General features: G+C 41.9%; 1 protein-coding gene across 1 annotated transcript in view; it reads left to right on the top strand.

Annotated features, from left to right (window-relative positions):
* The window catches only part of F13A1 (coagulation factor XIII A chain), a 140,398-nt gene that overhangs the window by 26,482 nt on the left and 91,146 nt on the right, over nt 1–22,770 (top strand). The window contains exon 4 of the mRNA XM_029241675.1: nt 17,428–17,679. Within this exon, the coding sequence (XP_029097508.1) occupies nt 17,428–17,679 (252 nt within the window). The remainder of the gene's footprint in view (nt 1–17,427; nt 17,680–22,770) is intronic.

Genomic DNA, 22,770 nt, shown 5'->3' with positions numbered 1-22,770 from the left:
CTACCTTATGCATATGGGGGAACTGAGGCAGTGTCTGCCAAATGTATCAAGAATTTTGCATTACCCACTGAGTGGCTCAGAAACCCTTATGCTGGGACTTCCTCTGGGCTTATGGCACCCAACATCTCCACACTGCACCCCATAAAAAAGCCTTTGACAACTCATCCAGGGAACTGGTCTTAGCTAACAGTTAATGGCAAGAGTCTAACAAATCCACTCTTGCTTAAATTTTAATATCTGATAAGACATTGTACTTCCTCTCACCTCTATATTTACTCACTATGAAAATAATTCCCTAACATCTCAAATGAATAAATTACCATAGCTGAATTCCATTCATTGTATCAGCTTGGAGAGGGGGAGGTGTTCCTGTCTTCAGTTCCCATTCAGTGGACCCTGTATCCTTCCAAGACTTTTTAAGATCCCAGGTCCAGCGCCAGGTCAGGAATATTAGGACCAGCCAGTAATCAGGATCTGAATTCCACTGATTCCTCCTTGAGGGAAGAGACCAGGTATGAGGGGATGGGTTAAGGTATAGCCTGGGCAGGACAACTGAAAGGCCTTTAGTAAGGGAGAGGGGATGGAGAAGAGGGATGAGACATTGCTATGGATTGAATGTTTTGGTCCCCAAATTCACAAGTGTCGGTGTTTGGACGTGGCACCTTTGGGGAATAATTAGGTTTAGACGAGGTCATGAGGGTATGGCCCCATGATGGAATTTGTCTACTTTTAAGAGGAGGAAGAGAGACCAGAGCTCTCTCTCTCCCCCACCACGTGAGAACACAGCAAGAAAACTTGATCTTGGACTTCCCAGCCTCCAGAACTGTGAGAAATGAACGTCTGTTATTTAAACCACCCAGTGAGTGGTATTTTACTAAAGCAGCCCCCGCAGACTAAAACAGACATCATAGAATGAGTATCTTTGGGGCCTGAGATGTCCAGGAGTCCAGCAGCTGAATGAAGTGTGTGCAGCACTTCTCACTATGGTGTGACCTGGGGAGAAACACACGTGCTGGATTTTTTTGGAAAGCAGTCGTCAGCACAATGTTATCAACTCTTCCAATGAAGGTGTCATGCTTTCCATTTGGACTTGCAAGAACTAATGCTATTTCAAGTCCTGTTTCCTTGACTGGGAAAATAAAAAGACAAAATAGCTTTCCCTCTCAGCCCCATAACTGGCTCCCAAAGGGACAAGCCACGTTAGAGGTCCAACATCTCAAACTTAGGTTGACGTATATGCTATTTTCACTGGAAAATTAGTGCACAGGGTAGACAAGAGCCCTTGGTATTCTGAAGCAATTAACTAGACAAAGACAGTGTTTTTCTGACTAAAATGATGGAAATGAAGAAGTGGAGACAGCTAGGGTGACATTTTCCATCAAACAACTTTTTTTGATTTGTGCAACATATTTCCAAGTGATAGAAAATGACACACTGTCTCCATTACTTCCTTTCCATGGTCTCAATCTTTTCTAACTTGCATATTTGTGAAACAAATTGCTTTAAACATGTCAAAGACACTTGAGTGGATTGTTAGCCAAAATTTAAAAATAAAGATGATTCACAAAGACAGTACTTGTGTTTATAACCATCATGATAAAATTTCAAGGAAAAACTCACGGACAACTTAGGGCACAAGTACAAGGTAATCATCTTCAGGAGTTAGAACGAACTCTCCTTTTGCTTTCTGTCTCATTTCCCCTAGATTTGTATGGCACAGTGAACCCGACCTTGTGGGAGCTCAGCCATCCCTGCTTCAATGCTTTACTAAGTAGCGGCCGCCATATTGATTTCTTCAGCCTTGGATCCCGTTTCCATTACTATGCAAGGAGCTGAGCTCCTCCTTGACATTTTCCTCCTCATCAGTCCCGTATTCTCTTAGAGCTGATGCTTCTTGAAGGATGAGCCTAGAGAGATAGGATGTTGCCTAGTGTGGGGCAACTCAGAGGCTCCCTTCACCACGTATTCTTGAAGAGTCAATATAGGTGTTCCAAAGAGAAGAAGCTCAAAAAGTACTGCTCATCTTAAGAAACTTAAAGACCTACATCACTGATGGTTTTTAAAAAAAAAAAAGAAAAAGGAGAAAACTATGCTCCAATATAAAATAAAAATTTTTTAAAAGCCAAAAAATAAAAAAATTTTAAAAAGGAGAACATGGATATACAAGATAATTGTACAAACAATGGTTACCCATGTTGTTCTGTTGTTTAAAACTTTTCTTAAAAAATTTGAAACAAACTCCACTTTACAGAAAATTTATGAGTGGTACAAAGAGCTTCTGTTTTTCTTCCTGAACCACTAGAGAGCTGTCAATCCTATGTTCCATCGTCACTGAATACTTTAAATACTTCAGTGTGTATTTCCTGTGAGCAAAGACATTCTCCTGTATAACCACCAAAATCAGGAAATTATAATTGATACATTATGATCATCTAATCTTCAGACCCCATTTGAGTGTCACCAGTTGTCCCAATAATATCCTTTATAGCAAGGGGATCCAGTCCAAAATCACATGTTGCATTTTGTCGTCATGTCTCGTCTCTAGTTTTCTTCAATTTGGAAAAATTTTGTCATCTTTCTTTGACTTTAATTACTTGACACGTTTGCAGATTATAAGGCAGTGATTTTGTACAATACCTCCCAATTTGGGTCTTTTTGTCTGATGCTTCCTCGTGATTACAATCAGGTTATGTATCTTTGGCAGTAATATCACAGAAGTGGTGCTGAGTTCTTCTCAATGAATCCTACCCGGTTGCACTTAACTTTTTTTAGATCTCCTTAATTAATTTTGATTACTTGATTAAGGCAGAGTTATAGGTCAATATCTTAGTCTGTTCTGGCTGCTAACAAATACCATAGACTGGGTGCTTATAAATAAACATTTATTTCTCACAGTTCTGGAGGCTGGGAAGTCCAAAATCAAGGCGCTGACAGATTTAGTGTGTGGTGAGGACCTACTTACGGGTTCACAGATGGCTGTCTTCTCACTGTGTACTCACATGGCAGAAAGGGTAAGGGATCTCTCTGGGGTCTCCTTTATAGAGACACAATTCCCATTCATGAGGGCCTAGTCACCTCTCAAAGGCCCCACTGTCAATTATGTGGAGCTTTTAGCGAACTGTTTAAAGGGCTGTAATACTAGTGTTTCTATAAGCTACTCTGAAGCCTTATTTAGCATAATGTTCTAGTAGTATGTTTAAGTGAAGCCTTTGCATCTATGACATATGAATTTTGGGGGTAATACACATATTCAGTCTATAGAAGTTGGGTTCTCTAGGAAGTAGACTTTGAAATTAGCATACAAGAAGTTGATTATGGAATGCTCTTGGGATTAACCTCTGTGGAAGCAGAACTGGGCAGAAAGAGAAGTTGAGCTTCAAGTAGTACCTGCAAAGGCCACAGCTGACCCCACGAGGAACTATGGAGATGGGACGGCTCTTCAGAGCTCTCTTGTTATGGGGGCACCTGAACTCGACCTTTGTACACCCATGTTGATCATCCATTGGATGTGAACTGCTCCTAAATGAGGTATAACCTTGGATGAGGCAGTTTTCTTCAACTTTGGTAACTCCCAAAGAGGGCTGACCCACGAAGGACCATTTTCTGCCATCAATCCCAGCAGCTATGGATAAATCTGTCCTTCCTGAAGGAGTCTCTGGGCAGCACATCACAGAATCCAACACAGTGGTGTCTGTCGGGATTCTCCACTGCAAGTTACTCTTTGTTCCCATTGTAATTACTAAGTGCTTTACAAGCAAGTACCTTCAGACTATGAAATTATTCTGTTTATCATCAAATTTTTACTGATTGAATGATTGCTATCAATATGAATTCATGATTTCCTCTTTTAATTAAATAGGTTACTTAAATCTGTTACTACCTTTGATTAATTTGATGTTCAAATTGTCCTAAATTTTGCCAGTTGGAAACTTTTCCAACTGGCCTCAGTATCCTTACTTTCTTATTTTCTGGCACAAAAAGATGTTTCAAGCTCATCTTCTATTTTCCTTGCACCAGACTTGAAATCAACCATTTCTCCAAGGAACTCTGCTTCCTTTTAGGGGAAAGTAGTATTTAGAAATCAGGATCTGAGTCCTGTGTGTACTCACTACTATTTTTACCTCCTTTCAGTATTTCCCAATCTTATCTGGGTTTATCTCACTTATCACTGTTCCGCAACCATGTTATGCCTGTGGTGACCCCTGACCCCCGACCTCCATAACATTGCTCATCCTTGAGAGTTCATACCCAAGGAGACTTGAGTGAGTATGGGTGTAGGGCAGATAATAATATCACTCATAAAATGACATTTAATGAATCTTCACAACATGCCAACAATTCTTTGTGTTTGTGTTAGATTTTTATTGCTGCTGTAAAAAATAATTATAATCTTGGTGGCTTAAAACAACAAAAATTTATAATTTTGACACTAGGCATAATGATAATGACTTATAAAGCTGTAATGATGCCGTAACCCAGCTCCTCATACCTAGTTTGTTTCCTCAAGGAGGAATCTGTGGAATTCAGATCGTGATTGCTGGCCAGTCCTAGTATTCCTGGCCTGATACTGGACCTGGCATCTGATAAGGTCTTGGAAGGATACAGGTCTACTGAATGGAAAGTAAAGAGAGGAACCCACCCCCCTCTCCAAGCTGATGTAATGAATGGAATTCAGCTATGGAAATTTATTCATTTAAGATGCTAGGGAATTATTTCCATAAAGAGTAAATATGGTGGTGAGAGGAAGTATAATGTCTTATCAGATATTAAAATTTTAGGAAGAATGGATTTATTAGATTCTTGCCATTAACTGTTAGCTAAGATCAGGTCCTTTAGAACGAGTGGCCAAATGGCTTTTTTATGGGGTGCTGTGTAGAGATATTTGGCCTCCAGGAGCTGGCAGGGAAGACAGGCCCAGGAGAGGTCGCGAAGGCAGGATCCTTTGGTCACACAGCAGACAGTGTGAAACTTTAGAGTACATGCTCTGAGTTTGGAGTTAAACTATGAGGTTTTAGAGCAGTGAGAGATTTTTTAGACAAAATTCCTTCACCGTGCCATTTTCCAAAAGACTGGACATGGGGGTCATTCATGGAAGGCCAAATTATACAACTTCAGTCCACAAATAAAGAGGTACTTGAAAATTACCTCTATTTAAAGATGTTAGGCAAATCAGTGGGTTTTGCTGATTTAAAAAGTTTACTGGAGGAAATGAAGGAAAACTGGAATATATCTCAAGGCCTTGGGGAAATGTGAAGAAGAACAACCTCCTTTTCCTATAAGGAGTCCCTGGGTAGGGCTCTGCTGGTACAACCTAGGGTGTGATTCCTTTACATCTTTGTGTTTAAACCAGGTCTTCTACATGGTCACTTATGTAGTTGATTTATGTCAATTGTGAAAACCTGGCTTGAGTACACTACGTTTTCTGATGCTTTTAAATGTAAGCAGTGATCAGCTCATAAAGCAACCATGAACATCTATTGTAGGCAACTGAACATCCACACATAAACATACACATGAACTAACGAAATGCAATGTGCTTGTCATTCTTTCTTCTCATCCTTCAAGTTCTATCTTTGTTGTTATGTCTTTAATAAACTTGTTCTTGGCTCCCCTAGCAATTCACTGCTCTTGGTCTGTTACTCTGGTGTGGAATTAGTCTTCTGACTTGAATTACAGTCTAAACTTGGATGCTTCATTATAAACTCACTGAATACAGGAAGTATATCACATGCCTCTTATACACTCACCACCAGGTTAAGTGATATTACTTTGCTCATAGTAAGAACCAGTAAATATCTGTTTAAATAAATGCTTATTGTCAATATCCACCTGCAGACTGATACCAAATGGACTGCCTCTTATTCCTAGATTATCTCCACGTTGATTTTTGCTTTACCAGGAACTGGTTTGATCTCTGGTGATGCGAACGCATTTAACAGTTGCTGCTATGTATTGCATTCACATATTTGCATTCCAAAGACAGAGAAATATTTTATTATAATTACCAATGATTTGTTCTTTTCCCCATTATTGTTGCCATTAAATTATTAACAAGAATTGACTGTCTTAGTGAAAATTTCATCAGAGGTCTCTTTTGCTTGGAAAACATTCAGCTAAACTTTTGATCTTATCTTTGTTAGCTAATGACACTTCTTAAATCTCATAAGACCCGCTAGCCTCAGGCTGCATACATGATGGATACGACACAAACAAATGGAATTTAACTCCACAGAATTGCCATTTGTTGAGGAGATTCTGTTCCTATAAGAGAGACTTCCTTATGGCATGCTTCCTGAAGCTGATTGAGAAACAGATAGGCACCAAAGCTGCTAGCTGCCATGCATCTGGTCAGTGATTCCTACTTTCAGTCCAAAGCGTGTTTCCCACCCACTCCAAACCTTCCTTGGGCTTCCAGGGCCCAGCCTGTGGATGGCAGAATCCCGAGAAATGTGTAAACATCCTTCGTCATTTGAAATTGTTTCATAACAGTCGGAGTGAGGAGGGACAAAAGGCCAGTATGCAATTTGGTTCATAATCATGAAATCCATCAAAGTACAATAAACTAGACATTGTGAAACCAGCATCCTCTCTCCCCAATATCACTAGATCCTAGAGGATATAAACCTCGATGGATTGTTAGAACAACAGAACCTCATTCAGACTCATGCCAGGGAAGGGCTACAGATTTCCCTAGAAAAAAACTGTGGTGTAGATAAACTTTGTACTTCAAGTGGCCACATGTTTCACCCCACCTCCCTACCTCAATGTCCAGGTCTCTCCCAGCCGTGAAAACCAGCTTTTAGGAAAGGTATGGTAATCAGGTTTCACAACACAGAGTAACAAATTTAAGCAAATGTATTTCTTTCCAGGGATAGAAATATTCTAGCTGTATCTCTAGTTTGTCTTCTATTGGAAGGATTTTCATGATCAAAAAAGCAATGTGGGCATATCATGGGAGGTCAGGAGAACTTCATAGCAATCTCGATTACTCTCCCACAGTCTACATGGCAACCAGAGTGATTTTATAGAAGGACTTAAGGTAGACCATAACTGTTTTCTACTGATTTCTTTTCTCAAGAATAAATTCTAAAATCCTGACAACAGCCTACAAGACCCTGCTTGATCCTCCGGCTCTCTCACCCCATCTCCCACGGCTCTCTCCAGTGTTCTGTCTGCTCCAGGCACATCAGACTCCTGGAGCCTGCCAAGAACACCGTCCTCAGGACCTTTGCACGCACTTTCATGTTTCCCTCTCGGTGTCTGCATAGCTCATTTCCTCCCTGCTCTTCCACCTCTGCTCAATGTCACCTTACCAGAGTGTCCTGCTCTGGCCACTCTCTCCAAATCAGCACCCCACCCTATCACTCTCTGTCCCCTTTAGCTGCTTTGTTTATGTTTTTATAGCATTTATCTTCGTTTGATGTTGTATGTATTTATTTGTCTATTGTCTGTTTACCCCCACTAGGCGGTATGCTCCATGAACCCGTGTGGACATCGCTATATTTTCGGTACCTAGAACAGTGCCTGGCACTTAAATGGTGCTCAGTAAATGCTGAGTAAATCCCTGCACCACGCCACATCGGCAGCCCCATTTTAATTCATGCTCAGAAATAAAAATAAAATAGGTCTAAGGAGTTTTATTTGCTGTTGTAACCGTTAGACGCCATAAAAATAATAACCATTTGTTCAGTTCATGACATGCCCTTCACACATTATTATTTCAGTGCTCACCTTTTATAATTTCTGGTTTACAGATGGAAAATAGACTAAGAGAGGTTGATTTACCTTCCCCAGACATGAGTGCTGGACTGAACAAACAGACCTGGAAGTTCAAATCATTGTTCTGCAACTTGATAGCTGTGTAACCCAGAGCTAGTTACTTAAGTTCTCCGAGCCCCAGTTTCCCCAGATACTAAATGGATGTAACTCCTAAAGCCAATGTAAAGTATTAGGACAAGATCTGACACATTGCATGGTCAGGGCCCAGAGCATAAAGTAGACACTTTTCTAGGTTTTATAAGCAACAGAAGTTTAATCAAAGGAATTGATTACACTGGTGAGAGAACAGCTAAGGAGCCAAACGGGTGGCACAGTGAGGCAACTCAGGAGTTAGTATCAGCAGAAAACTGTGGACCTGGGGCACGTGGAGGAGCTGAGAGCTCCCACTGCTGAGAGCTGGGAGCCATGGAGGAGACTCAGCCCCCCGAGAAGCGGAGAGAGACGGGGACACACAATGCAGCATCTCCCCATCTGCCTCCAGAGCCCCTCACTGGCCAAACCTACTCAGAGGGCAACCCAGAGGGCAATGCAGCCTGGGAAGGGGGCTTCCTGGGAACCCAGAAGAGGGTCTTGGGAGGTGTGGGCCTTGGGTCCGAGAGAGGCCAGGCCGTCGACAGGCTCAGTAAATAAGCACAAACAGTAGCTGTTACTCCCCACTGGACAGCCTGGACCTCAACTCCACCTTCTCCGACTTCTATTTCTCCTGTTCCTTAGGAATTGGATCAACCGTATGAACCAATCTTCAGTGCAATGTTACGTTCTATAACCAACTTCATCTAAATCGTAGAGATTTTATGTTGATTATTTTTTCTTAAAGACTAAAAATATTCTGTCTTCTCTCCAGCGTCAACACACACACACGGGGTTAAGGGAATTCCCAGAAAACTAGCTTCCTTGAGTAAATCTGTGTGGCAGTTAATCACACCAGGCCCTGCTTTTGGAGCAGATGCCTTACAAAGAAGCAGGCTCCACTAGGCTTGCAGCCTGGTCATGAGTCTCAGGGTTCGAGGAGATGACTGTTTTTCTTGTGGCTGTGGCCCAATATCTACAGTGTCTAGCACCTAGTAGGCACTCAAAAACTCTTTGGTGAAGAATGAAAAAAACCTGGGGTCACCTTTGACTCCACCCTCCTCACTGAGAACGAGCATCTCATCCCTGACCAAGCCTGTATTTCTTCTGCGTCCCGGCACTCATCTTCCCTCCAGAGCCAGCCAGTATCACTCTAGGGATGACGTCATGCCACACCCGAGTACTCCGGCAACCCTCGAACCTCCACCCCTGTCCCCTAGCAATCCATTCTCCTTCCTGCAGCCGGAGCGATCTTCCTGAAGCACAGATCTCATCAGGCCAAGTAAAGCTTCTCCTGCCCCCTCTCCCGTCCTTCCTAGGACACAGCCTAGATGCCTTTGCACAGTGTCAAATGTCCCTTTGGTCCTCACCCTGCCCAGATCAGCTGCTTCTCCTACCACAGGCATCTCGTGGTTCCCTCACGATGCGTGCTTTCCTTCTTCCCTCCGCTAGGAAGGCTCCTTCCTGCCTTGTCCACTTTTAGGATTATATACCAAAGCCACCTTCTCAGAGGGATCCTCTCTCACTTTGTAGCACCTTTAGCTGCTTCCTTCTCTGGGTTTCCACTGCACCAACCAGCTGTGATGACTTGTGTTTCGGCATGCTGGAGGCATGTTCAAAGTGTGGTCAGTTTTGTTGAAGGAGCCATAAGGTCTTATTTCGCCGAGGAAGAAATTATCTTATCTCCATGTTGTTGACGTGTCCTCTGAATTTTATCCCATGTCCTTTTCTTCCTCTCTGTGCTGTTGGCAACACCCTGGGCCAGGCCCTTGTCTCCTCATGTCCAAATTATTACCTTGGTCGGTCATCTGAGGCATACGCACTTCACAATGCTGACCATCCTCAGCAGGCATGGCCTTATTATCTTTCCTGAATCATTCAAAGAAACTTGCACAGTGCTGGTTTCATATATATTTCACAGAATTACACCTTACCCCCAAAAATATTTTAAGAGACTTAGGAAGTGTTGAAACTGACATAAGGTAGACAAGACACCTTAAAGAATATAGCTATCGGGCTTCCCTGGTGGCGCAGTGGTTGAGAGTCCGCCTGCTGATGCAGGGGACGCGGGTTCGTGCCCCGGTCCGGGAGGATCTCACATGCTGTGGAGCGGCTGGGCCCGTGAGCCATGGCCACTGAGCCTGCGCGTCCGGAGCCTGTGCTCCGTAACGGGAGAGGCCACAGCGGTGAGAGGCCCGCGTACTGCAAAAAAAAAAAGAATATAGCTATCATCAAGCTACCAGATATTTATTGAGCCTACTATGTTCCAAGATGATGCAAGGCACCAGGTGTACAAAGTTAAACCAAAGTCAGTCCCTGTCCTCAAGAAGCTTTCCCTTCCTTCTCTGGTTTGCTAGAATAAACATTTCCAGGAAGTTTTCTTCCTTTAGAAAACATCCAAACAAATAAATATAGATAAGTAAACTTTATATATACATCCCACTGGCAAGGTATTAGATAGAAGGTGTAGGTTCCTGAGTTCCGTAATGAAATGATTCTCTTTTGAACGTTTATGTTGCTTTCCTCTTAGTTGTTACCATCTAAGGTTTTTGTGCCTTTTTTGATAGTTTCTTTTTTGGTGGTGCTGTTTTGTTTCTGTAGTTGGTAACCTGGTGCTCCTAAAAGTTATTCAGAGACTTATTCCATCCTGGTCCCTGTGCACTCCCATTCCATTCTAAGACAGTTAAAACAAGGTTTGCTTCCCTTTACAAGGCTGCTGTATCCACACTTCCAGTCCTGCCCCATGCATCATGCTGTCACTGTAATACTTCCAGGGCCCATTTGGAAACAGATTGATTATTTTGAACATGAAAGGTGTGTCTTGGGAAAAACAAACGAATCAAATGGAAAAATGAATTAACATCATGAAATTTACCTTCCCAGCTGGAGACATGATATATTCATAAGTTCCTTAGAGACAATCCTCTTATAAGAATTCACTATTCAAGAAAGTCTGCAGTTAGGTGGAGTCAGAGCTCAGCTTGAAATGTATTTATATATGAATGAAAAGTACCCCTTGAAGGAAAAAGTTTAGAACCAGAAATTTTTGTCTCTTGTGAAGGGTGCTTGGAATTGACAACTGGTTACCACAGGCTCTCATTCCAGGGCTTCTAAAGTCTGGGTGATGTTCTTAATGGGACTCGGCATCTGCAAAAGTCTCAGTTCAGTCCATTGACATGTATTGGCACCTGCAAGGCATTGTGGTATTCTATGGGGCTATAGAGCAATAGAACGATATCTTCAGTTCCGTTAATAAGAAAAATAGATATCTAAGTTAATAAGGAGGAAAAGTTTTGTCTGGGGTTTCCTGGTGATTAATTAAGACTCTCATGACCGAAAGTATTATCATTAAGTACAGCGTAGGTGGAACACAGACTATGGCCACTTGAGTTATGGATGATGTGCCCAAGAGATGAGAAGTAAGGGTGTCCTGAGGTTCACGCTTCTCCATTTCAGAGCACCAGGGAAAAGTGACTGACAGGCGCGCCTTCTTCAATTACAGGAACGTCCTCCTCCATCCTATGTCCTCCCAGGTTCTAGGTATAAGCAAGGTGAAGTCAGAATGATTCTATTAGCAACCCTGTTCAACTATGCTGATCACACTGTAGGCTAATTAGTGGCCTTCCTGGACTGCCTGGGACCCTAACCACCACATAGGACATTATGTTTTTAATGTAAAAATATTCCAAGCCATCCACTTACTAAAACATTAATTTTTTTAATGCAGTACATTCCTCTGTGCGGTGCTACCTATGCAGGGCTCGGCATGCAGTGCGTTCTCAGGTCTGTAAAATCAATGATTGAGAGCAAGTTTCCCCCAAGGTCACGTAGGGCTGAGTCTGAGCTGGAGGTGGATTTCTCTTGCCCACCACGTAAATGACACGAATATGAAGAAGCCATGCAAAAAGCTCAGGCCCATTGAGCCAAGGTCGGTAAAGAATAAAATTGTAAAGGAATTAAATATTTTCATCCTCTTCCTCCCAGTTACAAGCAGTGGGATGTTAAGGTAGGTGCATCTCTCTGTATTCACACGTCTATATTATATATAAAGAGAGAGTCAGATAAAAGAAGGCATGGGTGCATTTGAATACAGGCGTATGGTCCAAGCGAATTTTCCCTTCCAAGGAGTATTAGCGTGGCCTCAAAAATGATTTACAGATGAAAACAAACATTTAAACTAAGAGCATATGTTAATTTCTAGATCACTTGGGAAAATGACACCCATTTTAGCTAAGTGTGAAAGAATGCAATTGGTAACTATATTTTTTCATGGTTAGTAAGTAGTCCAATTTCAAAGACTACATTATTAAAAACAAAATGAGAATCCTTTCTGGGATATTATATTTCCTGCTTCTATTCTTCTTACTCAGATTTTTGTTAACACGAAAGTTACACAATTTTGGAAAAAAGCAAAACAAACGTCTGTGCAGACATTATTCCCTTTCGCAAATGTGTGCATGGTGGTCACCTCTGGAGGGCCGAAGTTCCCGTCCAGATTCGGCCAAGGGTAGCTGTTGGGCCATCCTGGATGTTGGTGGATGGGTGTTCCGGAGTGTAGACTGATTGAGGTCTCTTAAACCTCCCGAGGGGAGAGGGCTATTTAGCGAAATGAAATACTACTCTGTCACAACTTCCTCGCTCACAGTTCGATCCTGGGAAATTCTTCCCCAGAGCTGTCATTGAAATCATTACATTCAGAATTAAACATGGTGTAACGGAGCAGCTGACAAGACCCTGAAGTACTATTGACACATCGGGTCTCACATTAATAACCAGCTTTTCCATGAGGTGCACATGGAAAGGCCTGAGAATCTGGGTTCTTTTTTGTCCCTTTGGAATGTTCCTGATTTGCCTCCATAGGCTGGTCTTGTGCCACACAGCCTGACCGAATGAGTGGTGTCCTTCTCCTTCTCCCTTCTCCCTTTTGTCACTGATATCACCTTAAAAACCTTCCCAACTCATGTCCCTTGCAGCCCAGAGACCCTCTTTGTTCTTTTTTTTTTTTTTGGTACGCAGGCCTCTCACTGTTGTGGCCTCTCCCGCTGCGGAGCACAGGCTCTGGACGCACAGGCTCAGCGGCCATGGCTCACGGGCCCAGCCGCTCCGCGGCATGTGGGATCATCCCGGACCGGGGCACGAACCCATGTCCTCTGCATCGGCAGGCGGACTCTCAACCACTGTGCCACCTGGGAAGCCCCAGAGACCCTCTTTGGAAGCCCCTGTCTGCCAGGTCTTCTTGCTCATCACCAGTGATTAAGCCCTGGGATTCATACTTCCGCCTCACACATGTCGTATCCACCACTGCGGTCCTAACTGTCCTTCTGCCTCCTATCCCGTCAAATCTTGCAGCTTTAATCTTCTCTTGGCTTCCTCCCCTTCGTAATCCCTCCAGCATCCTCCCACCGTCCCCGCAGAGGCAGCATGATGCAGGGAAAGGAGAACGGGCTTTCCAGCGCAGACGTTTCAGTCCATGCCCTGTGTCTGCCTCTGCCCACTTATACGGATGTCTTGCATGTGATAACCTCACAGAACCCCAGTTTCCCATCTGTAAACATTCCCTCACAGGGACCCGGGGAAATAAACCTCCATTCCTGTTGTGCTTTATTTCCATCTGTCTGTGAACTGCCTTGGCAACGCTAAACAACTTTTACAGTAATAAACTTGAACATTTTAGCAGTGTCTAGTGAAATCAGTAAAAAGTTACAACCCATTTCCTACGTCTTCAATACCCTCTGAGACTGTGAGGGATTTAACTAGGAGGTTTTAAGGAAACTAAATGTTGACCCCATAGCAATGAAGATGTTTGTTATTAGTTTAGTAACATATTTCTCTTTGAAGAAAAACTAGGTGATGGTATTTTCTTCTTAGGCCCAAGTCTTAGACACTGAGTGTCTATAATCAATCACCCCTTAAAGAAATAAAATATAAAACTCTCTAAGGCAGAGGTTGGCAAGCTTTTACTGTAAGGGCCAGATAGTGAATCTTTTAGGCTTTGCAGACCATATCGCCTCTGTCACAGCTACTCAACTCTGCTATTGTAACACAGTAATACAGAAATGAATGAGTGTGTTCCAATAAAACTTTATTTACACAAACATGCAACAAGCTACATTTGGCCCATGGACCATAAAGTTTGCCACCTCCTACGTAAGTCATGAATGGAGATGACAGTGACCATAGTGATTCAGAAAACCAGATTTTTTTAGTGAAGGGCAGGTTTTAGATAATTCTGTGATAATTCTGGAATTATTAAGGTTTTTTGGTTAATACTGAATGCCATCACTTTGGCGGGGGAGTAGATGGGCGGAGCAGAGGCTGTGCAAGTTTTCTAGATGGAAATATTAGTCAGCTCAGTATATTTGAATCTTGAATAAACTTGCCTTTGTAAGTAGATTTGGGTTCTGTAGGTTGACTATTAGTGAACCCATCCTGTCTTCCCGCTCCTGGAACAGAGAAAGGACGAATTAGGGGAATCAGAAAGCCTGAGAAAAGGGGGAAGTAACAATGACTACCATTTATTAAGCTGTCCTCCCCATCACAAACTATGACCATATTATCCCCATTTTACAGAATACGTGAAGTTTTAGTTGAGAGAGGATGAATACTTTGTCAGGATTACACAGTAAGTGTCAGAGCCAGCTGTATTGCTTTCTCCTTGGCCACAATACTTCCCTCAAGAAAAGTAACCTGCTTTCCCCAGGACACCCACTTTCTTCAGGTTTAGAACCAGAGAAGGCAGTGGGGTGGGGGGAAATAACCCCTTCTTCCTTCTAGCTTTCCTTTCCAGTAGCTGTTATGTTTAAAACACAAACAATAAATGTCTCGTGAGTCAACTTCTACTGCGTGCCAGGCATAAAGCTTTCATTCTATTACAGAAGCTATTTTCTTCCCATTTCCAGGACTGCAAAGAGACAAGGAAATGGAACTTCAGACAATTAAGAAACGTGCCCTAGGTAGCACCAAGAGTTAATTGCAGAGTCAGAATTTCATCACAATTCTCACCAACACCAAAGCATTGTCTGCACGTACAACTGCCGTAGAGCTTAGAAGTGAAACTCCCAGGCTCTTAAGCCAGACTGACTGGTTCAAATCTCAACCCACTGGTTACTAGTTGTATCAGCCTGGACAAATTGCTTAATGATCTTGTGTCTTAGTTTCCTGATTTGTCAAATTAGGATGTTGATAATGACTTCCCTCTCGCAGTTTGTTATAAGGAGTATATAAAACAGACTTATTAGATTTAGAGAAAACAATACATGCATATCATAAATAGCACGGGCTTGGCTTTTTCCATAGACTATAAGCTCTATGAGCACAGGAGTCTGTTTTGTTTGCTGTTGTGTCTTTAGCACTTAGAATAATGCCCAGCACACAGTAGGCAATATTGTTGCAGGAAGGAAAAAGTTTCAAACAAACTAGCCTTTAGATTAAGTTGTGACTGGGTTCAAAGCCAGCATGAAAAAAACATAGTTCTCCTTTTTCTTTACTTTTTTTTGTATAACTTGAATTTGATACATAAAATTTAATATGTCTTTGAAATCATAACAGGAAGTGTAATAATGGAAACTAGCAATTGTCTTGGTTATTTCGATACTCCTGACAATAGCGGATGTTAGTACAAAGGTGAAGCTGAGTCTCATAGCACATAGCTTTGGATACACTCTCCTAATTCTTTGGTATTCCTAAAGGAACCTGCTTATGTAGTTCATTTTAAAATTCCTTTCATCCTGTTTCTCTAAATCTAATAAGTCTGTCATTATCACACAGATTTTATCTCCAAAAGTTTACTTTTACCAAACTTGTGTCATATTTAATACTGTGGATTCTAAATGCAAGTCAGTATTTAGTGGCAACAGCTGTCAGGAGTCACTGTAATAAATGAATTATGGTCCCCTTTAGCTGGCAAGATTGCTTTTGATGTCTACGCTTCAGCACTGATGGAGGCTCCAGAGAGCAACAATGCCTCCAGAGAAAAGGGTAAACTCATCCCCCAGTCTGAATGTGTACAAAGAGGAGTATATATACAGGAGGGGGGATGGCGGTGCCTTTGGAACAAACAGTTCTTGCAGGTGGATTTATGTCCAGGCTCCGGGAAGCTGAGCCCCACGTATTCCCAAGAACACCACCTAGACACACTGTCATACCTTGGCAGAAAAACATTTTCAAGGTTTTATTGGATTTATGATAATATTCATTCTGAGTGTTGATAAACTGACACCCCTAACAATAGCAAAGCACTGGGGTTCTAATCTTTCTCCCTGGCTTGTTTTTATTTGTTTTCACGTAGAATCCTCTACATGGTTTACGTTAAGCAATTGAAGTGAATAAGTTTTAAAGTTTCTTCTGCTTACAATCAAAATAATTTAGACGTATTAGTCTGATTTGTAATTTTCTTCAAGAAGAACTGAATGTCTAATACATTCGGGAAACGTTCGTAAATGAAAGATTTGCTCCAGTTTAAAATATCTATCTATTTGACTATTCTGTAAACCAAACTATAAATTGAACTGTAAGCCAAAGAGTTAAAGAATGCAGTGAAGACTTTGATTTTCCAGGAACTCAGTGGTAAAATTTAGTTTTGGGGTCAACCTCATGAAATAAGAATTTGGCCCAAAATGGCAGCAATAAAGAGAAATAAGATTTACCCTGAGATAGCTTATACATAAAGTATGATGAGCCTGGACATACGGTAAAATACCCTGCTGTTTAATTTCCTGTTGAAATAATAGCTAAAGATTTGTTATGCATGAGAAATTATGTGCAAAGCATCTTACGTGTATTATTTTATTTCATCACTGTGTACTACTTTTTTTAACATCTTTAGTGGAGTATAATTGTGTTACAATGGTGTGTTAGTTTCTTCTTTATAACAATTGTGTAGTATTATTATTCTCATTTATTGATAGAGAAAAAGAGAGGAAAATAGAGATCTGTAAAGGTCAAGTAATTTGCCAGAGGTTACAAAGGTAAGGAAGTAGCATAGCCAAGATTCAAACCTAGACAATTTGCCTCCGGAGCCTGAATTCTTGTCCGTGACATAAGCCTAAATTACTAATGATGTTGGCAATAAATACGTTTCAGTTAAACACGAAAATAATGACATATGGACAACTTATAAATGTAGCTCTATTATAGGTAGTATAACAAATAGTAAAATTGTATTCAGAATAAACAAAAACATTGGCCTTACACCCCTAAAAAAGCAATTCTACGTTTTTAGAGAGCAGAATTTCAGGTACTGATGACTTCACATTACCCTATAAGCTCTGTTTTTGTTTCTGCCTCCAAGGTTAGTATTTCCACATCTTATTTGAATTCATTGATCAACCAACAAAAAACTCTGTAAGCACTGTTATTCTTTTTTTAAAATCTAGACAGGACAATTCTGACCTTCAAAGAAGTTACAAAAATTGTCCACCATCAGGCAGCAAGTTGGTGGCCAAAGTGAAATTCCAACCCAAGTTTCAGGATTTCAAGTCTAATGAATTCTTTCCCACCTTTCGCTATAAAGGTGACAGAGTGAGAACAAAAATGGCTCGTGAAATCTCCTTAACACTATATTCTTCTTTCTTCTCATAGGTCGCTACCCTCAGGAGAACAAGGGAACCTACATCCCAGTCTCTGTGGTCTCCGAGCTGCAGAGTGGCAAGTGGGGAGCCAAAGTTATCACGAGAGAGGACAGGTCTGTCCGGCTGTCCATCCAGTCTTCTCCAGACTGCATTGTGGGGAAGTTCCGCATGTATGTTGCTGTCTGGACCCCCTATGGTATAATCCGCACCAGCCGAAACCCAGAAACAGACACGTACATTCTCTTCAATCCTTGGTGTGAAGGTAAGGGCCAGGGATTTATTTTCTTATTACAAAAATAGTTCCTATATTTCTAATGCGTCTCTTTTTGGATGATGGCAAAATTATTCTACAAGACGTCCCTTTCCTACATACACTTTCCGTGTTTTAAAGATAGAAAAAGATACAAAATTTGTCCTCACTGTATATGAGGACATAACCTGAAGTTAATGCTGCTATAGATTTATTGCAGGAAACAATTGAAGATTGCCTAAAGCTGCACCATTAGTTAACTGTGGAGCTATATGTTGATGGTATCACCTCTGTGTATGTTATTGCTCTGGAAACGAAAAGGGTTTCTTTAACTTGACTTTCAAAACGATTAGGATCCGGAAGATGTGGTGTATATATCTATATATCTATATATATAGTCTCAGCCATAACAAAGAACAAAATTTTGCCACTTGCAGCAATGTGGATGGACTTGGAAGGCATTATGCTAAGCGAAATGAGACAGAGAAAGACAAACACCATATGATACCATTTATATGTGGAATCTAAAAAGTGCAAACTAGTGAATACGACAAAATGAAGCAGACTCCCAGAGAACAAACTAACGGTTACCAGTGGGGAGAAGGAAGAGGGAGGGGCGATATAGCGGTAGGGAATTAAGAGGTACAAACAATGAGGTATAAAATAAGCGGCAAGGATATATTGTACAACATGAGGAACATAGCCAGTATTTTATAATAACTATAAATGGAGTATAACCTTTAAAAATTGTGAGTCACTGTATTATATATGTGCAGCTGTAACTTATATCGTGCAGCAACTATACTTCAATTTTTTTTAAAAAACTCTTAGGATCCATAATCTGGCTTCAGAAAAATAGAATAAAGTTGACCCTGTCTATAGTGGAACTAATTTCTCTGTCTCCTTAATTCAAGAAGAGAAAGCCTGAATGTCTAACAGATTCTACAAATTTGTTTATACGCATAGTGCGTGCACACTTCATAAACCGTAACTCTGGAGACGCAAACATGTAACTTTATTTTAATATAATACAACTTAATCTCTACTGCTATTTTGAGCCTTCCCTTCTGGCTGCTGCAGAAGTTAAATCTGGTTATAGTCAAATAAACTCAGTCAAGTCCAAGGATTTCTCTACCAATCCAATTTAAAAACTCAGTCACACACAGTACTTTTCCCTATCCGCATCTCTGCTCTTCCTTGTCTGCCCCCTGCTTCCATACTTGGCATGAGGCTGATTTTAAGTTCCAGAGGCAGATGCAATGTTGTAGCAAAATTGAGGGAAGAGAGTCCACGTTTAGATCTTAAGAAATAAGGTAATGAAACATATAAAAGCTGATGGGACCAAAGGCTTCTCACATCATCTTATTCCATATGCATTGCTCTCCAATATCTTCCAAAATGGGTCTATATTAGTGCTGACTTTGAACGTGAGAGTTGTACTTAAATCAGGCTTGATCTGAACTTACATGTAGATAATAAGTGAACAACAATGTTTTCTACTCCTGTATAACATAAACCTGGATCCTACTGACCTTTTCTTTGAACTGTCTGTTCCAATAGACGGCACTGAGCTAATCCTATACTCCCCACTCACCACCTCCATCATCCTATACCCAATAATCCTTATCTATGAGACAAACGTTCAAGGTTGATGGTGACAGGAGCTGCTAACTGGGCCATGTGCAGTTCAAAGGTACAGGGATCTGCTTATAGTAACCTTGCCAACCAGATACAACTGCAAATGAGTGGATAATGGAGAAGACTGAGGGGAGTGAGGGGGTAGAGACAAACTAAGGTTTTGAAAATGTTTACTTGGAGATAACTGTAGATACTCAACCAGAAATGACCGGAGATATCCTGATATGTAAGATGAGAATCAGAGATGTGAATTTGGGACTTATCGGCACCTTTGGAGAAAATATAGATAAAGAAGGAAAGACGATGTCCTATCAAGCCCTAAAGAACCCTAACATTTAGGGGTCTAACAGAGTAGGAATCAGCAAGGGGGGCTGAGATGGTGGAATACGTAGGTGGTGGCCTAATATAAGAAAATTGTATTTTAAAAAGCCATGCTTATAAAATAGGTAAACAAAGAATTTGTTACTGATTTTATTTGCATTACAGAAAGAAAATCATACAACTTCATATAACTATCCAACACCCTAAGGTATTTAAAGAATGATATGATCTGCCCAAACTTTGGTTTATTAATAGCTTTTCTGGATTACATCATCTGTGTAAGATGGGACACATGTCTACATGCATTTGCACTTATGTGGCCTCTCTTCTAGAGGTGAAAAGGGTTAGTCATGTTGCCTGACCTATTGACTTTACAGGAGGACCATTCAGGAGGTGGATGGTCTAACAGCCTTCAACTACCGGATCATTGCCTTGGTGTTCCATTGTAGCCATGGTGAGCAGCTTCCAGGTACCTCTGCTCCGAAAGAGTGACATAGATCTAGAGATGACGTGGTGCTGCCAGTAGATGCTGCATTACAGAAAAGGAGCAGAGGGGCATCGCTGAGCAGCGGAAGGTGAGAATAAAACCGGAGAGCTCTAGCAGGCACTTGAATAGGTGAGTCTAGAGCCCAGAGGAGATATAGCTGAGCTAGAGATATAAATATGACTGCCAGCAGGAGCCAGCGGCAAGTTTAAAGGGAGAACAGGATGGATTTAGTATAATCAACAATTCGAGTCTAAACAAAGGACAGGGAGATTGACGAAGAGTAGCCAGTGAGGTAAGAGGGAATCAGAAGAACGTGGTGTCACAGAGTCAGAGCACCAACTGATTCAAGGAGACAGGCTTTAGCTCTTTGGAATGCTGCTTATTAGTTGAGTAGGATAAGAAAAGCAAGTGGCCATACACTGTGAAAATACAGAAGTCATTGGGAAAATTAGAAAGATTGTTTTACTGGTGTGATGGGGACAGAAACCAGAGAGATGGGCACGGGCTACAATGTAATGGGAGGTGAGAAAGTGGAGGCACAGGTATTACCATCTCCTTCAAGAAGACTTTCTGTGAAACAGAGATGGTGATACGAAGGTCAAAGGAGAATTTTTAAAGACAGGACAGAGTGGACATAATTTTCTGGTGCTGGAGACCAATCAGGAGAAAGAGTTTACAGCCCAGAGGGAGGGTGGTGGTTCACAGCCTTCTCTGCCCCTTGGAATCACCTGGGGGCTTGGCCACTGACGCCGCGGTCTCTCCACCCAAACATTCAGATTGGTCTGGACTGCAACTTGGGATTCAGGGCTTATAAAAAGCTCTGTAGATGATTCTTGAAGACAGGGTCGAGAGTCACTGACTTAGAGAAATCCTTGAGTGGGTGGGATCTAGGGAACAGGTGAAAAGCCCTTGATAGGTGGGACTATCCATCCCCCACGGTGACAGGAGCAAAGTAGGATACAGGCGAAGGTGCGGGTTTTCTAGACTCAGTGGAAGGAGGACGAGGTTGTTCCCTCCTGTGATTCTGTGTTTCTCAGTAAGATGTAAAGCAAGATCATCTGTTGAGAGCAAGAAGCAAGGAGGGAGTATTGGAAGCTTGTTGGAGGAGACATAAGAGTTGGGAGGTGGGAAGCAGGCTTACTGCATGAACATGGCAGATGGGTCTGCCCCGGTCCCCAGAACCCAGAGAAAACTGCCACAACCCCTTAATTCCTTGGCCTGTGAAAGTCCAAACATTTCTGCAAATTTCTTGGGGATATTGTTGTGGCCATCTCTACGTGTAGGAATCCTATATCTCTCAGTGCTGACACCTGTGCTGCCTCAGAAACATCATGAACAGTTACCCAAAACATCTATGAATGTCTAGACATTAATCGCCACTCGGTGTGGGGCGGTGAGAGGAGGAAAGATTTACAGTCGTCTCTCGGAATCCCTGGGGATTGGTTCGGGGACAGCCACAGATACCCCAGATCCACGGATGCTCAAGTCCTGTATTTGCCCTTCATATTCCTTGTGTGCCACGGATTCAACCAACAGAGATGGTAAACATAGTACACAATCTGTGGTTGGTTGAATCTGCAGATGAGGACCTCGCGGGTACACAGACCCCAACCGCGCCGTGGTTCTCCAACTCAGACCACATCAGAATCACGTGGAGGGCTTGTTAAAACACAGGTTTCTGTGCAGCATTCTCATATTGATGAGGTCTGGGTGGGGCCTGAGAACTTGTATTTCTAACCAGTTTCCAGGGGATGCTCATGCTGCTGGTCAGGGACCACACTCACAGGACCACTGGTTTACATAATAATCACAAGATAATTATTACAAAACACAGGAGACTGTGTTCACTCTTCTTAAAATTCCACTGGCTCCTCCCTAACCCTAATCCCAGTCTCTCTCCAGCTTTTACTGCCCCTTCTCTCGTCCCTTTTGTTTTTCCTTGTCCTCCAAACTCTGCTCTCTCATCCTCTCTCAGGAGCAAATTCTCTTATTCTCTCATGCAGAACACTTCAGCAAGCCTTTTGATTTCGTTCTTTGGGCTTCTCCAACAGTCAGACTACACATTTGTGCTTCTACACACTTTTCCAAAGCTATTCCCTCCAGAAAAATTCTGGCACCAGCTTTTAAGTTAATACCTTTTTACATTTTTATGTTAATGCTCACTGAGCTCTCCCAGGGGATGTGAATGGAATGGAGGAAAGAGGTCATCTCTTCATTTCTCTCATGCTGTGGTTTTCCCGGCCTAGAAACCAAAGCATAATCCAACCAGGGGATCTGTATGATGAACACCACACACAACCAAATACGCTGTAGCTTGACAATCAACCAGTTTCCTGCTTGCACGTGCTAACTCATAACAATGGACTCCTAGAGATATGATCTGGCAACTAGAAAGTACATAAGAAGAGAGGCCATTGCCCAAGGAGAAAAGATAACAAAAGAGGAAATCAGAAGCTGTCAAAACAAAGCCAGGTGAGCAAAGATGCTGAAAACACCACACTCCTGACACGGAAGTGATGTCCAAGGGGGCTTAGGACACTGCGCTGAAATTACACAGGCAAGTACGGCACTGATTGATAAAGAATGAACAGCTCTGTTGCTGGGAGCCCTTCAGCTTGCTTTGCATTCATAGGCAATTTATCCTCCTTAATCACTCA

This window comes from Monodon monoceros, unplaced genomic scaffold (genome assembly GCF_005190385.1).
Source record: "Monodon monoceros isolate NGI ecotype Baffin Bay Population unplaced genomic scaffold, NGI_Narwhal_1 Super_Scaffold_3, whole genome shotgun sequence".
Lineage (NCBI taxonomy): Eukaryota > Metazoa > Chordata > Mammalia > Artiodactyla > Monodontidae > Monodon > Monodon monoceros.
This window is presented reverse-complemented; position numbering and strand designations above follow the sequence as displayed.